This window comes from Cebidichthys violaceus, unplaced genomic scaffold (assembly GCF_023349555.1).
Source record: "Cebidichthys violaceus isolate CVI_PGR_0920_01 unplaced genomic scaffold, fCebVio1.0.p SCAF_13, whole genome shotgun sequence".
Taxonomy (NCBI): Eukaryota; Metazoa; Chordata; class Actinopteri; order Perciformes; family Stichaeidae; genus Cebidichthys; species Cebidichthys violaceus.
The window spans coordinates 1,305,536-1,319,586 of NW_027176296.1; the positions used below are offsets into that span (position 1 = coordinate 1,305,536).

The 14,051-nt window shown below is 44.5% G+C and overlaps 1 protein-coding gene across 1 annotated transcript; it reads right to left on the reverse strand.

Annotated features, from left to right (window-relative positions):
* Nucleotides 1–240: 240 nt before the first annotated feature.
* On the reverse strand, nucleotides 241–13,824 carry cdc34a (cell division cycle 34 homolog (S. cerevisiae) a). The gene is made up of 5 exons (XM_068707256.1): nucleotides 13,435–13,824; nucleotides 5,240–5,326; nucleotides 4,907–5,004; nucleotides 3,563–3,697; nucleotides 241–3,421 (listed from the first exon to the last, which is right to left on the reverse strand). Exons 1-5 carry the CDS (start codon nucleotides 13,615–13,617, stop codon nucleotides 3,193–3,195), a joined length of 732 nt encoding a protein of 243 aa, XP_068563357.1. The 5' UTR covers nucleotides 13,618–13,824; the 3' UTR covers nucleotides 241–3,192.
* Between the last annotated feature and the right edge of the window lie 227 nt (nucleotides 13,825–14,051).

A 14,051-nucleotide genomic window follows, 5' to 3' on the forward strand; every position in this document is an offset into this window, starting at 1 on the left:
TTAAAGTCACCACCACCGTCAGAGTCCAGCAGGGTGACTACTGGGTACACGTCTCATTGTGTACTTTCCTCATACGTTTGCCCCACTAAAAGGATTTTAGTGGGTCTTACCTCTCCGAGCTAGCCCTGAGTTTCATTCACTCAACGCCATTTCAGTGTCTATAAGAGAACACAGAAAAGGGACAATGACACCTTTAAAACTCAATTATTTAACCCACATTAAAAGAAAACTAAAAAACAGTCAATATCTAATAAAGATCTTTATTTCAGATTTTAAATAGATTTACAAACCATAAGAAAAAAAGAAAAATACAAACAAGAAAAAAAAACAACAAAAAAACATCAAGTGATCGTCAAATATCCACATGTGCATATCAAGGTAGAGATTGTAAACAGTCCATTGAAGCCCAAAAGTGAGACTCCCGGGGTAAAGTTCACTCAGTTGGAAAAGGATTTGTTTGTTGATTGGGAGATGTTATTTTTTCCTGAGGTTCTTGTAGTTTTTTTTTGTAATCCCCTGCAGTGATGCGATCACCAATCAGCTCAGAGAACTGGGGGACGAGGGGGGAGGAGACGATAAAAATAACAGTAGTTTGACAAAAATTAAATCCCATTCACCCTAAAATGTCAAAAAAAACAACAGAGAGGGAGGGGAGGGAAGGGGGGGAGGGTCATTCCTAGGGTGTGTGATGGTCAATTATTGAGAACTCATTTCTGAGCATTTAGGGCTCGATAAAAGGCTGGAAAAATGACTGTGGTGTGACGTGTCAATTTGGTTCTGCATAACTTTTCTGCCGTTATATTTTTGTATAATAAAGTTGGTACATTTAGTCATTCTTCCATGAACAATCCTGGGTTTTTAAACAATCAGGTAAATTTTCATAGCACTTAATACATATAAGATAGAAATCATTGCATCTCACACCACAATTTGGAAATTAAAGATTACATCAAAACAGTAAAAGAAGCCCCCCCCCCCCCCCCCCAAAAAAATGAAACTGGACAACCCTCAGCCCATTCACAATGCAACAGATTTAGATAAAATTGAGTAGAGGACCTTTGTCTGTGGACACAATCCCGGCCGTTATAGCGGATCTAAAACCACAAACGCGTCATAACAGCATGCTAGTGAAGAACCACGTTCTCCTGCTCATGCTCAAAGATCAACCCTATCCCCACTCCTCTTCCAATTCTGCTTCTTCTCAGCACATCTTATAAAAAAAACAATATTCACACACACACACACACACACACACACACACACACACACACACACACACACACACACACACACACACACACACACACACACACACACACACACACACACACACACACACACAACGGAAAAATGATTACTGCGATGTTGGGAATTTCATCGTAAATACTGTTGGGTGGTGTTAATGTGTCGTTGAGTGTGCAACAGAGCACTCCTGGCAGTTAGGAGAGCAGAAACCACGGAGCTTCTGACAGTGTAGACTGAAAACAAAACCCCCGTCAGTCTTCATATTCACCAGGCCATTTCCATTCTTCTGAATCCCTCTCACACTGCTACCCGATCTCCTTCTGAAGTAACAGGGTTCATTGATTCAGGTGAGTCAAGATGGCTGCAGTTTCAGAAGGGAGGGGGTGCCAGTACAGAGAGCCACCACTAGGGAGCGAGCTCTAATGAAGGCTCGTGTACAACCTCGCTCTCGTCTCCTCTGCCCTGGAGACTTGTGCCTCCCTGGAGTTGGAATAACAAACCGCCGACACAAATACACATGTCCCACTCTGACGAAAGGACATAGTCAGTCCAAAGCCCTAACAGGTTGTAAAACTCAAGCTGGAGTTCAGGTCGGACTGTTGAAAGGCTCAGCTTCCCTGCCACGTTTAAAGCACTGCATATTAAGTAGGTTCAAGCACTGACTGCATAGTTTTTGTTCAAAAATACAGTACATTGGATTTCATGAGCAGCAGCAGGCTCAGCTCGCTGTTTTCTTAATGCATCCAGCATCCAGCATTAATGCATCTAGCACGTGCTTGTATGATGAAGGCTGCGTGGCAGTTAGAGGACGTTTGTGGGATCTACATTCCAGTCTTCAGCTCAGCTGTTGGGATTTTTTACACCTTTCTCAACTCACACCCTGAACAAATCGGACAGGTGCCACTATAAATAAGTTTATGCCATCAGGAGGGCGTAGTTTGCGCGGCATCCCCACCTGAAACCTTGAATATCTCCCCTCCGCTACCTTTTGTTTGTGTGTATACGGTCTGTCCCACAAGTCATTCAGGTCTGTGTTATTGGGGAGTGAGGGAAGGCACAAGGGAGTGTGAACAGCTTTTTCTTGAAATGGATAACTTCCCTGTTTTGGAGCAGCACAAGCCCTGAGGCTCTAAAGTGTCTGAGGTGCAGCGTGGCAGGGCTCCGAACACCCCGCTAAACCAGAGAAGACACACACACACACACACACACACACACACACACACACACACACACACACACACACACACACACACACACACACACACACACACACACACACACACACACACACACACACGGCTCAGAGACAGAAGTGACTCAGCTTTTAAAAACTCATGAATTAGCTTCCTTTGCAGATGCCTGTTGTACTCTGATCTGACTTGTGACGTTACATTCCACCCCGTTGATGATGTCGAGAAAAAGGCGTGACCATTCTGTGGCCAAATTTTCTACGAGAAACGTGGCCAACAGACGGGCTTTGTTCCACTCAAAGCCGGAGGAAGGAGCAGGTCTCAGAGCTAAAAACGCTTTTGAGAAAATTAAACCGGTTATCAGTGCAGACAAACGGAAGCAGATAAGGAAGTACTAGTATTGTTGTGTTGGTGTGTGTGTGTGTGTGTGTGTGTGTGTGTGTGTGTGTGTGTGTGTGTGTGTGTGTGTGTGTGTGTGTGTGTAACCTCTACTCAGACAACTAATAAAACAAAATTAAAAAAAAGGAGAAACATGTAAGAAATAAAAAAACTGAAGCTTTCTTTTCGTCAGGTTTTAGTGTGCATACTTTGACTGCACATGTGACAGAAGGGGGGCCTGTGATAAGTGAGGATGGTGAGGGGTTTAAGGAGGAAGAGGGGGGGGCAGGGAATTAAAGTTCAGTCCATGACAAGAGAGGGAGGCGTGTGTGGCGGGGGGAGGGGGTCGGGGACAAGGTGACGTCGTGGGAAGGACCGGTCAGGAGTCCTCGGTGCCCGAGTCGTCGTCATCGTAACAACAGTCCTCGTTGTCCTCATCGTCGTCGTCGTCGTCCTCCAGTTCCTCGTCGTCGTAGTAGTCGTCGTATAAGAGGTTGGAGCCGTCGTCTGTGGGCGGGACTTGGGTGCGGACGCAGTACTCGTCCAACGTGATGGGAACCTTGACGCCGTCCCGCTCTGCCTCCACTTTGGTCGCCACCACTTGCTTCCTGCGAGGAGGAAAGACAAAAAACAGATGAGGCCACACTGAGCTTCAGCGCTGGTACTTTGTGTACCTGCTACAAGCCATCGGATGTGTGAAGAGTGCTGTGTGTGCTGTTTTTTTTTTCTTCTCTTCTTCCTCTCGGTACCTGATGATCTCAATGTATTCTCTGTCCTTGCCCTTGCTGTCCCTCCACTTGCGGTACATGACGGACGCGTCCACATTGGCCGGGGAGAAAGTGTTGGGCTCGTTCAGCAAAGAGATCACGCTGAGCAGGATGGTCCTGAGAGAGAGACGCCAAGAGTGGAGAGAGATTAAAATACAGGAAGGCAATACAGGACGAGGACAGGGGAAGACGGGGGGTAAGACGAGACAAGAGACATTGAGAATGCTGGACAAAGAGTCGTACGGGGAAATAAATAAATAAAAGAAAGGACACAGAGAGAACAAGAGGGGGAGGGGGAGAGATGAAGGTTAGGGTTCTAAACCCTAGAACATCCATTTGTCTCTGCTGTCATCTGTGGAATTTAGCTCCAAGAGCTGTTCATTAAATGTACAGACAGAAATACATAATTTAAAGTTGACTTTGACTCGGGTGAATAAACTTGTTGTACTTATGATCTCCTACCAGCTCTCCTGTTTCCACGACACAGACTGTGAGACTGATTTTGTTTTCATCAGCTCAGGCCTACAGAGGGCTCATTACTGTGGACACAGTTATGTCCAGATAAGGGAGATTTGTGTCGGTACATAACGCATAAAAGAAAAAGCTACAGGGGTTGAATAAGTAAACTTGTGTGAAGTAAATATATGAAATAAAGTTGATGAATTATACATCACGTTTGGACGTCCAACTTTAAATGATGTCCATGAACAGGAGAGCCAATAGTTAGATTACTAGCTAATGATCTATTAGCTGATAATAGCATCGCTGCTCCTAGATGCTACATAATCTAGAGATACATAACAAATGGGGTGAAAAACTAGCATACAAATGTAGCCGAAAAAGAGGAAAACTACATAAAGTCATGAAAAAAAACACAACAGGATAACATCTAAATCCTGCCAGCTAGATAAGAAAGCAATCTAAAAACCTAGCTGGAGGTCAGTCTAGTGACGCCGACTTACGACAAGCTGCGTAAACACTTGCATGACTTTAGTCTGAATTGATTGGTGGACAATGAGACGATGAAGGAAGTGTGGAAATCAATGCCTGCACGGACTCCAAACCACAAATAGTTTGAACAAACAACATTTTGATGCCAATCTTGTATTGTCTGTAAAATGTAAAAAAAAAAAAAAAAATCAATATTTGACAGTTTGACTAAAAGTCTGATGACTGGAATGGGGAGCGTGTTGGATAGATGATTCAAATAATAATATTTAAAGAGACAGCTGTAAGCCAGTGGACAAACAGCTGACTGCTTATCGTTGCGTGTGTTGTTCTGTAAGATATAAACCAGGACAGAATTGAGAGCATTGTGTTGTGTACCTGACGTTCTGTGTGGGGTTCCACCTCTCTGAAGGCAACTCCCCGCTCTGTGGGTCGTCCACTGGTGGGTGCAGGATAGAGATGCATACATCCCCGTTCTAGGGACAGGAGAGGATACAACAACAGTTTAGTTATTACAACTCGGACACAGTTAAAAGACTCTACTGAGATTGGACACTTCTATAGTTTGCTTTAAAAACAGAGTTGTACCAGGATCTAGCGTTATCATATACTCACACATAACCTACATACTGTATTAATATCTGTGTATTAATAAAAGACATGAGCAACTCCTGTAGGTTTCGTACGAGGACTCATACTGGTCACAATTACCTCATAAATGTTGGGGTGCCACATTTTGGTGAGGAAGCGGAAAGCAGGTGGAGAGTACGGGTAGTCGACGGGGAACTTGATCCGAGCCTGAGGGCGAGAGAAAAGACATTTTAGCTGCGTGAGAGGCAGGCAGTTCATTTACATTTCTCCCTCACCAACAGACAAGTCATGACTACTTCCCTCCAAAATGTTGCAGTTTGGGAGAAACATTTCCACCCAGTCGGTCAAAAGAGCCACACTGTCTCAAATGTACCCGGGAAAGTAACGGGTGACTCCTTTAGCCATATGTAAGCCGCTGCATATAACACTATAGGGACTGGTGGTGCTGTTCACTTAAAGAAAACATACAGTGTGTATTGTATCCACCCATTCGGTATGCTAAAATCTACTCTGCTTGTGGACACAGTCTCCCAGGGGAAAGGGAATCAAGAATGCAAGTCTGTACAATGCTGCAGAAGCAACACACACACACACACACACACACACACACACACACACACACACACACACACACACACACCAGCTGGGGAGTAAGAGAGTGCTTGATTCTGTACGTTGTTCACAAAGAAGACCTACGCTTGCAGCATTGGTGTCAACAAGCAGGTGCTGAATGAAGATCTCCACGATCGCGCTGATCAGCGTCAGTAATGATTGAAAGAAAAACTATAAATAGTAGCTGTACAGTTTTGGCAAACCCTACTGAGGTGGAGGAGTATGGACGAGCTAATGACAGTGTAATGTAATAGTGCATGGAGGGAGGGAGGGAGGGAGGCAGTGCATTCAGCTGCCGACAGTGTGGAGCTTAGAGACACACCGATGGGTGAGGGGAGGGGCTGCTTGTATAAAAGACATTGTGGGGGTTTGTCCTCTCCAGCTGTCACTGCAACCCAACACAATCCACTACTCACACCCGTGTTCTGCTACAACACGTCCTCACACCGAGACCCCCCCCCCCCCCCCCCCCCCCCACACACACACACACACACACACACACACACACACACACACACACACACACACACACACACACACACACACACACACACACACACACACACACACTGTATAAATGCCACTGTGTGTGGAGGACCCCTCCTCCCGTTCCATAAGGCGTGCCATGGGTGGCAGAGGGGGGCAGACACACAGATACTGATTACACACACGCACGTCACTCACAGCATGAAACCTTCTGCTTAACCCCGCTGTCATATGCACACACACATACACACTTGTTCACATTTGCTGATTCGGCATGGTCAGCTGGTCTGCACCACGGTGAGCAGACAAGCGGGAGGCGGGGGGGCGGCTGCATGGGAGCAGGGAGGCGGTGGTGAGGTAGTGGGGGGGGGTTCACTTGGAAATAAAAGGGGTTGTGCTCTATATAATACGTGTGCTTAACATTAAGGTCTTATCCCTCTTTGCATGCAATATAGCCTTTGAGCCAGGGCTGGATGGAGCAGTAACACATCAACGCTCAGAACACAACGCTTGAAGTTTGACCGGTTAACGGTCACAGAGTATCTCCGATAGAGCTGCAGTACAGGGTCTGTTATCTTTAAAGTGAGTGTGTCCTGACTTTCCATACAAGAGCAGCGTTTGGTGTCTTTATGTGATCTGGATTTGCAGAATAAACCTGCTCTCACCATAATAAAACCAGAGTGGAGAGGGAAACACTGACACAGTCCTGAGAGAATGCCGCTTGTAGGGTAAAAAAAAACAAAATCCCAAGGTCGGAGTGACTCTGCCAGAAAGCTGGTGACCCTGTCAGAGTGCAGGGTTCAAGCCAACATTGGACACATTACTGGCTGGCAACAGGGCAACACATAGCAGCCAGGATGGGGAGGAAGACGAGGGCCAGGGAACAACAGTGAGAGCTGGGTTTGTCTTCCAAAACAACATCAGCATCAAGATCATGTCTGTCCAGTCCACTGACTGAGACGTAGGCAAACCTCCCTGCCTCCAAATCTGTCCATAGTCAGCTGGACATGGACTGTAATTCAAAAGAGGATGGGAATGATGTAAAAAAAAAAAAAAAAAACCCAACAAAAAAAAAAAGGTTCTTAAAACAATCCCAATTCACACCACCAAAATGTCTTTAAAGACCGTCTATCCATCCAGTTTCATCACTCAACTTTTTATGGCGCCCTGAAAACAAAAAGATAAATCAGGCATTGAAGAAAACACACCACACCGTGTCCAACTCTGCAATGTAAACCAGAGCGACCCATCGCTTGGTCGACACACAGGGAAATGTCGGGTACCAACTACTCAGCATCGCTGCTTTCATCACACGGGATCTTTATGCCCGTGCATATTTGAATATACAAAAAAATGGTCCCACTTCGTAGCCTTCTGCTTTGAGACCTTTGCACCGACACCATTAAATAGCTTCATTCATCACAATCCTGTGAATTTGATTGCAAGCTACAAGTAAAGCAGGAAGCTGAGGATATGCATTAAGGATAAGCATTGATCCCTTTAAGAAGGCAAGAGCATGATTTCACAATGCAGCTCACCAGGAGGCTTTTAAACCATATTCCTTGCAACACAATGCCACAAACACAAGCCATTTAAAGCTCAATGATACTGTCAACATACAAATTGACACAACCAGGTGGCTAAGAAGGGAAAGGTGAGTGTGTGTTCCTTGAGGTTTTAGTAGCATCCAACAATTAAGTCGTTGTAATTGAGGAGCAGTTTGTCCTGAAGGTCCGTCCGGGTGATGGGTGTGTTACAGGCCGTATTAGAGACCATTTAACCACCAGTAACCTGGAGTTCACTGACCAGAAGATGGACTGAAACTCTTGACCTGCCCACCAAGGCAGGAGGGTGGAGATGTGCGATGGCGCTCGGTTGGCGAGCAAAGAGAAGAGAAGAAACACGAGGAGGAGGAAGAGGACGATTCAGCGGGGTCTTGGAGGGCCGATATCAGCTTTCTCTTTAGTTTCCATTGTCATGTATTAAATATATCTATTCCCACCCGTATCATATACTCACACATGAGCCTTTACTGTACGACACCCACTCTCGCTGTGTCTCCATTACCGGGAAGGACTTTTTTTTTTTTTTGCTTCGGATACAGCAGTGCTTGCCTCAGTACACTTGCTGCAAAATGCTACAGCTGACTTGCATGTCATGCCTCATAATTGGATTGAGCAGAGAATTAACAGCATCCGCGGTCAAAAGGTGAGTAACCCTGAACAGCTCATTTGAAGTGCAGCCAATTTCCTGCCGAGCACGCAAAAAAAAAAAGGACTCATGAAGGGCTGGTTACAGAGACACTAGATACATTTTCCTCTTTCTGTGAAAAAATAAATAATGTCTTGCTTGGATTGTGAGCTAAAGAGCGTCCTTGAAGAGAGAACAGGAACGACAGGGAACACGCCCGCCGCGTGGAAGACGGCAGCAAGGCGAAGTAAACCAGGTCAATGCAAAGACCCTGAACAGAACAAATCATTCTGTTCTCCCCGAGCACCTACTCGCCTTCTCCACAGACCTTATCCTCACACACCCAGGCCGAGCTCACACTGAACGATGAGGGGGAGAAAAAAAAAGTCCTTGTGTCAAGCAAATTCCACACACACACACACACACACACACACACACACACACACACACACACACACACACACACACACACACACACACACACACACACACACACACACACACACACACACACACACACACACACACACACACACACACACACACACACACACACACACACCCCAGAGATTATCACGATCGCACCCAGCAGGCCCCGGCCTCATTAACGAAACTCAGGAGAACGTTGAGGAGAGGGAAACGGATAGAAAGCTGAATTTATAATGTGACATATGGATTCTTAGGGTGAACACCATTTCAAACAAACAGCTATGTTTGTGAAGTATATCACCACACTGGTACAGGAAGAGGAGAAAACACACATGGCCAGGGCTTCAGAGGACGGTAATAACTGTCTGCTGGGGCCTCACGTCATGCTCACCTCTATCCACAGCAGGCTCAAAAAAAAAAAAAAAAAAAGGGGGCACCACTGCAAGGAAGGGCTCTGCCTGATTTCGGTTTCTGTATTCCCTCCTCTTTCCTCTGCCCCGCTCTCGTTTCTCTGTGACACAGCCAGAGGGGGGGGGGGAGAAACATGACTCCAACCGCTCGGCCCAGCAAAAGCCCTCTGCAGCCGGGTTGGGTCCTCTCTCGCCTGTTCCCTCCCCTCCAACCGCTGGTACGAATTATGTAGCAAGCACACGGAGAGGAAGGCCCAGAGTCAGCTGCTCGACAGTACCAATTGTCGGTGGACTGATTGAATGGGCCAAACCCAAAAAGGGCAACACCCCCTCTTTTTCATGTTTGCTGTGAAGAAGTGGTCCGTCAGTGCTCAGCGAGCCACTCGAGAAAACCACTTGCCTCGAGATACGAAAGACGTTCCGTTTCACAGTACATTTGGAGTCGCAGAGACCCCATTTACGTCATAATTACATGCAAGAAAAAAAAAAAAAAGACAATTAAAGCTGCCAGGTGCTGACACAGCAGCACTTCGAACACGGTCACCCACCCAATTTCACAGATCCCAGGCTCTTACACAGCAGTGCGGTCACCACACACACACACACACACACACACACACACACACACACACACACACACACACACACACACACACACACTTCTGTCGTACATCACCGTGAGCGTGACCTTATAGTTGTGCATATAGAACACGGTAAAACAGGGCAGGAAGAGGTCAAATCTGCCAAATGACAACTGACAAGACTTCGGTGACAGAAAAAGCAACGTCATGGAGGAATTTACAGACCTGCACACGGTCGTCCTTGTTGTTTTATTAACCCAACAAGCTGATCAACAAGGAGAGCACAGAAGCAGTGAACGTGGTGGGTTTTGTGTTTTATGTTACAGCAATACGGGGGATAGCAACACTTTAAAGTATGATTACAGAGAAATTGAGAGTTCAACAATAACCAAAAGCTACATTATCTAATCAATTTCAGCAAAAGTAAATCCTTTTTTTAAAATGTATTTTTGTAGCTTGTGTCTTTGCCTTGTATAGACATTAAACTATCACTTCAAAACTGAAGTCAGAGCTTCAGATATGCTATACTTTATGCCATGTAAAGTAGAGCCTGTTGGTGGAGCCCGTTAGTACACAGAACAGGCCCCTCGGAATGTACCGGCACTCTGTTTGGCTTGTTGAGGAGGGGGTTCATTTAAACACAGATCAAAAAAACGGTTAGGAATTAGGTCACTATATGCAAATAAAGTGCTGTGATTCAATAGATCTTCATCCATTTTTATATTTCAATGCAGATGTATTGCAAGTGTCAGACAAAACTGGAAGCATCACAAATTTAGAGATTGCAGTTCCTGATTGGGGATCAAAAACAAGGGACTCCTCAGCAAATAAAACATTTTTTAAGAAACAATCAGCACAGCAAGGGAAGGTGCTTGCCATCATTTCTCCAGATGACACCTTTAAAACTGACAAGTAAGCGGTTGTGGTAGTGGAGTGTCGTTAATAGGAGTCTGAGGGTATTATTTCATAAAAACACTTCTTGATCTTGTCAGACTTCCCCGAGGTCAAGAAATTACAAAGAGAGAAGACCGATGAAGAAAGATAAGTTAAAACAGAATCAAACAGCCATGAACCAGAGCTCCTCTAGAAAATGATGACAAACGCAGTTTGAATGCTTTGGTCATAATTACATGATTTACTCAACAAACAGTTGAAGTAGATCAGAAACATGTTCATTTCAATTGCTCATATTTATGCCTCAGATTAACATTATATTCAATATAATAATAATAAAAAAAAAAAAATAGCAACAATATTGTCTGGAGAATCAAACTGAACGTGAACAACAACGCACACAGTGAGCCACTGTCCAAACACTCCTTTAAAGTCTGCAATCTCTGGGAGTGAAAGCGACCCCCACTAATCTGCCTCATACGTGTCCCAGGACCACTGCTGTCTATGGGACCGACTGGCCCTCTGCCAGCAATCATCAGACACTTCGAGCCCAGAGGGATAATTCACATGACAAAGCAGAAGGCAACACACACACACACACACACACACACACACACACACACACACACACACACACACACACACACACACACACACAAGGACCGTAAGCGTGGAAATGTCTCAGAACCAGTGAATGAATATCGGGGCCTTTTGTGAGACCAACAGGTCAATGGTCAATTTATGATGACTTAAGGATTGTGGATATTGTGCCGTTTGAATGACATTTCAATAGTCCACTGTGTGCCTGCAGGCATAATGTATTCATGGTGTGACTCTCTGAGAGCAACACCCATGTGAAACAAATACCTGACTCAGCTCGGTATCGTGTGATGTCACTACCTGCCCGGGCAGCTGCAGCACGTCATGTTTGTTTGGGTAACCTGGATCAGAACAGGGTGGCTTTTTCCTCTTTGTCTTTTTTTTTTTTTTTTAATTATTTGAATATAGCAAACTGGTTGGATGGAAACCCGGCGGAGAACAATGAGTCACAACCATGCGGTGGATTTCACAGCCAGACTGTGCATTCCTGGCCCGACAAAGGAATCCTGTACACAGCACCCACACGGATCCACTGAACACCGTCTACGGCGGCCTGACCGGGGCCCTCTGCTTGTGTTCACATGCTCGAAGAGGACCAGGGGCAAAATGAACAAGCTTCTCAAGAACTGGAATAACAGCAGCACTGTACTGCTGAAGGGATGATTTACAAACAGAGAGCATTCACAATATGATGAATAATCTGACCGCAGTTGGAGCCTCCGCTGAGAAATATATATATATATATATATATATATATATATATATATATTACGGTTTAGCTGTAACATAGAAAACAACTATGGCTAATACGGGACTTAGCATTATGAACCACAACAGAATGCCATGTAAAAAAAAAAAACATGGACAGTTTGAGTATGTTATTTTGTTTGCCAAATTTTAATGTTATTTCAAGGCCCTGGCCTACATTATTCTTGTTTTTTTTCTCAAAAAGACAGGACCATGATGCCACATTAATAAAAAGCGCACAGTTTTTTGTTTGATGTCCAATAAAAGAACTATCCGGGGAACGTTTGAAGCAGCAGTAACAGGGGTTTATTTGACTTTGCCAGGCAAAGTAATAAATCAAAGGGCCTAATAGGACGAGTAACCACATTAGCACAGGACTTGTGTGAGCAAGAATCCACTCAGTGTTTTGCAATATCTGAAGTTGAATTTCACACACGCACGCTCTCTGCTATGGCAACAAATACAACGCTATTCTATATTTACAATGTAGGTGCGTGACTTTAAGTGGGGTTTAAAGTGAGTGGAAAATCAGCTTCCATAGCTCCAACTTTTTGGACAAAAACAGTACAGACAACCAGCTTTTAAACAGGTCACGTTCATGTCAGCCTGATAAGACCAAACAGCATTAAGTGCCTTTTAATACCAAGACAATTCAGTAGTTAACTAATAAGTTAGTGGAGGCTTTGTAAACTGCCAACCCTCTTTGTCAAGAACACAAATATACTCTGGAAAAAAATACATGTGAAACCAAAAAGTTTTCACCCTCAAGGGAGGAAATGAAAACAAATGAAATGCCTGTTGACTCTGATTGGGCCGGTCTACATTAAAAAGCAAGGTTACCACACACTATGGATTGAGCTAATTTAAATATACAAACAAGTCTCATCTAACTAGGGCTGTTGAGCTGTAACGAAACACACAAAAGGAAATGATTGAGTTAGTTAACCTAAGGTGATGAGCATTTCGCAGGTTTATGCTAACGACCTTTTGTTTTATTTTAAACACAAAAGTAACTCTGTAAAAACGTGCTCACGTGCTGACTGACACTATAAAAAAGGACCTCGATGCATCTCTCTATATATTTAAAGGAAAAATAAGCCATTGGGGGGAAATAAGTTGTGATGTTTATAAACTGTAAACAGTAAAATGCAGTAATCCTGATTGAGTTGATTTAAAGTTGAACAAAGAAGAAGGAGATTGTTTTATCACAGTAACGTTAAACAGGGAACAGCTGCCAATTAGCGAAGTTAACGTTATTAGCAGTTACCTGCTAACCGTTGAACTGTCCTCTATTTTACTTAAATGTGGGCTAAATCTACCAGCTAAAGAACAATAGATCGACTGCTAGCTAACACTAGCTACTCACCTTAAAATACCCCCCCTCGTAGTGTGTATTGGGGGGTCCGAATATCGCCACTTCCCAGTTGTACATGTCCGACTCGTCCACCAAAGTTATCTTGAACCCTTCGACTGGCTCGTCTTGGAGACTTTTCATCTCCAGCATCAGTGCTTTTTGGGAACTGGCTACATGGTGTCCATGCTGAGCCATAATTCCACAACGATTTGTATATAAATATAGATCAGCAACAACCCACAGCTGTGACAAAGCTAGCTCGGTGCAAACAATAAGCTATCAGTTGAGGAACGCGCTAACGCTGGTTTCCGTTAGCACGGGTCCAAAAACAGGATCTAAAAAATCGCGACGGGGCTTTATTTGGTCAGAGCTGGTGCTGCTTCCTCTGTTGTTGTGAACAGTCCCGGGTAGCCCCAGCTATTAACAACCATCTAAACCTGCTGCTATAAAGCCACACGCACTATATATTCCACTTCCTGTTATGGCTTTCGAAATAAAGCCCATATTTGTCATGTTTTAACGTTTTCGTTGTTTTGTAAACGGTTTGTACGTTAACTTCACCGTGCGACATCGTATTGTTTTGTTATATAGCTTACACCCCAATATTATTGAGGTAACTATGTTTTTCA

Excerpts from the sequence above, each read along its gene's own strand:
- cdc34a (XM_068707256.1), bottom strand. The coding sequence starts at position 13,617 with ATGGCTCAGCATGGACACCATGTAGCCAGTTCCCAAAAAGCACTGATG. Across the intron at positions 5,005-5,239 it reads GGCACCCCAACATTTATGAG|AACGGGGATGTATGCATCTC; the intron begins GTAATTGTGACC and ends TCCTGTCCCTAG. Across the intron at positions 3,422-3,562 it reads GAATACATTGAGATCATCAG|GAAGCAAGTGGTGGCGACCA; the intron begins GTACCGAGAGGA and ends TCCTCCTCGCAG.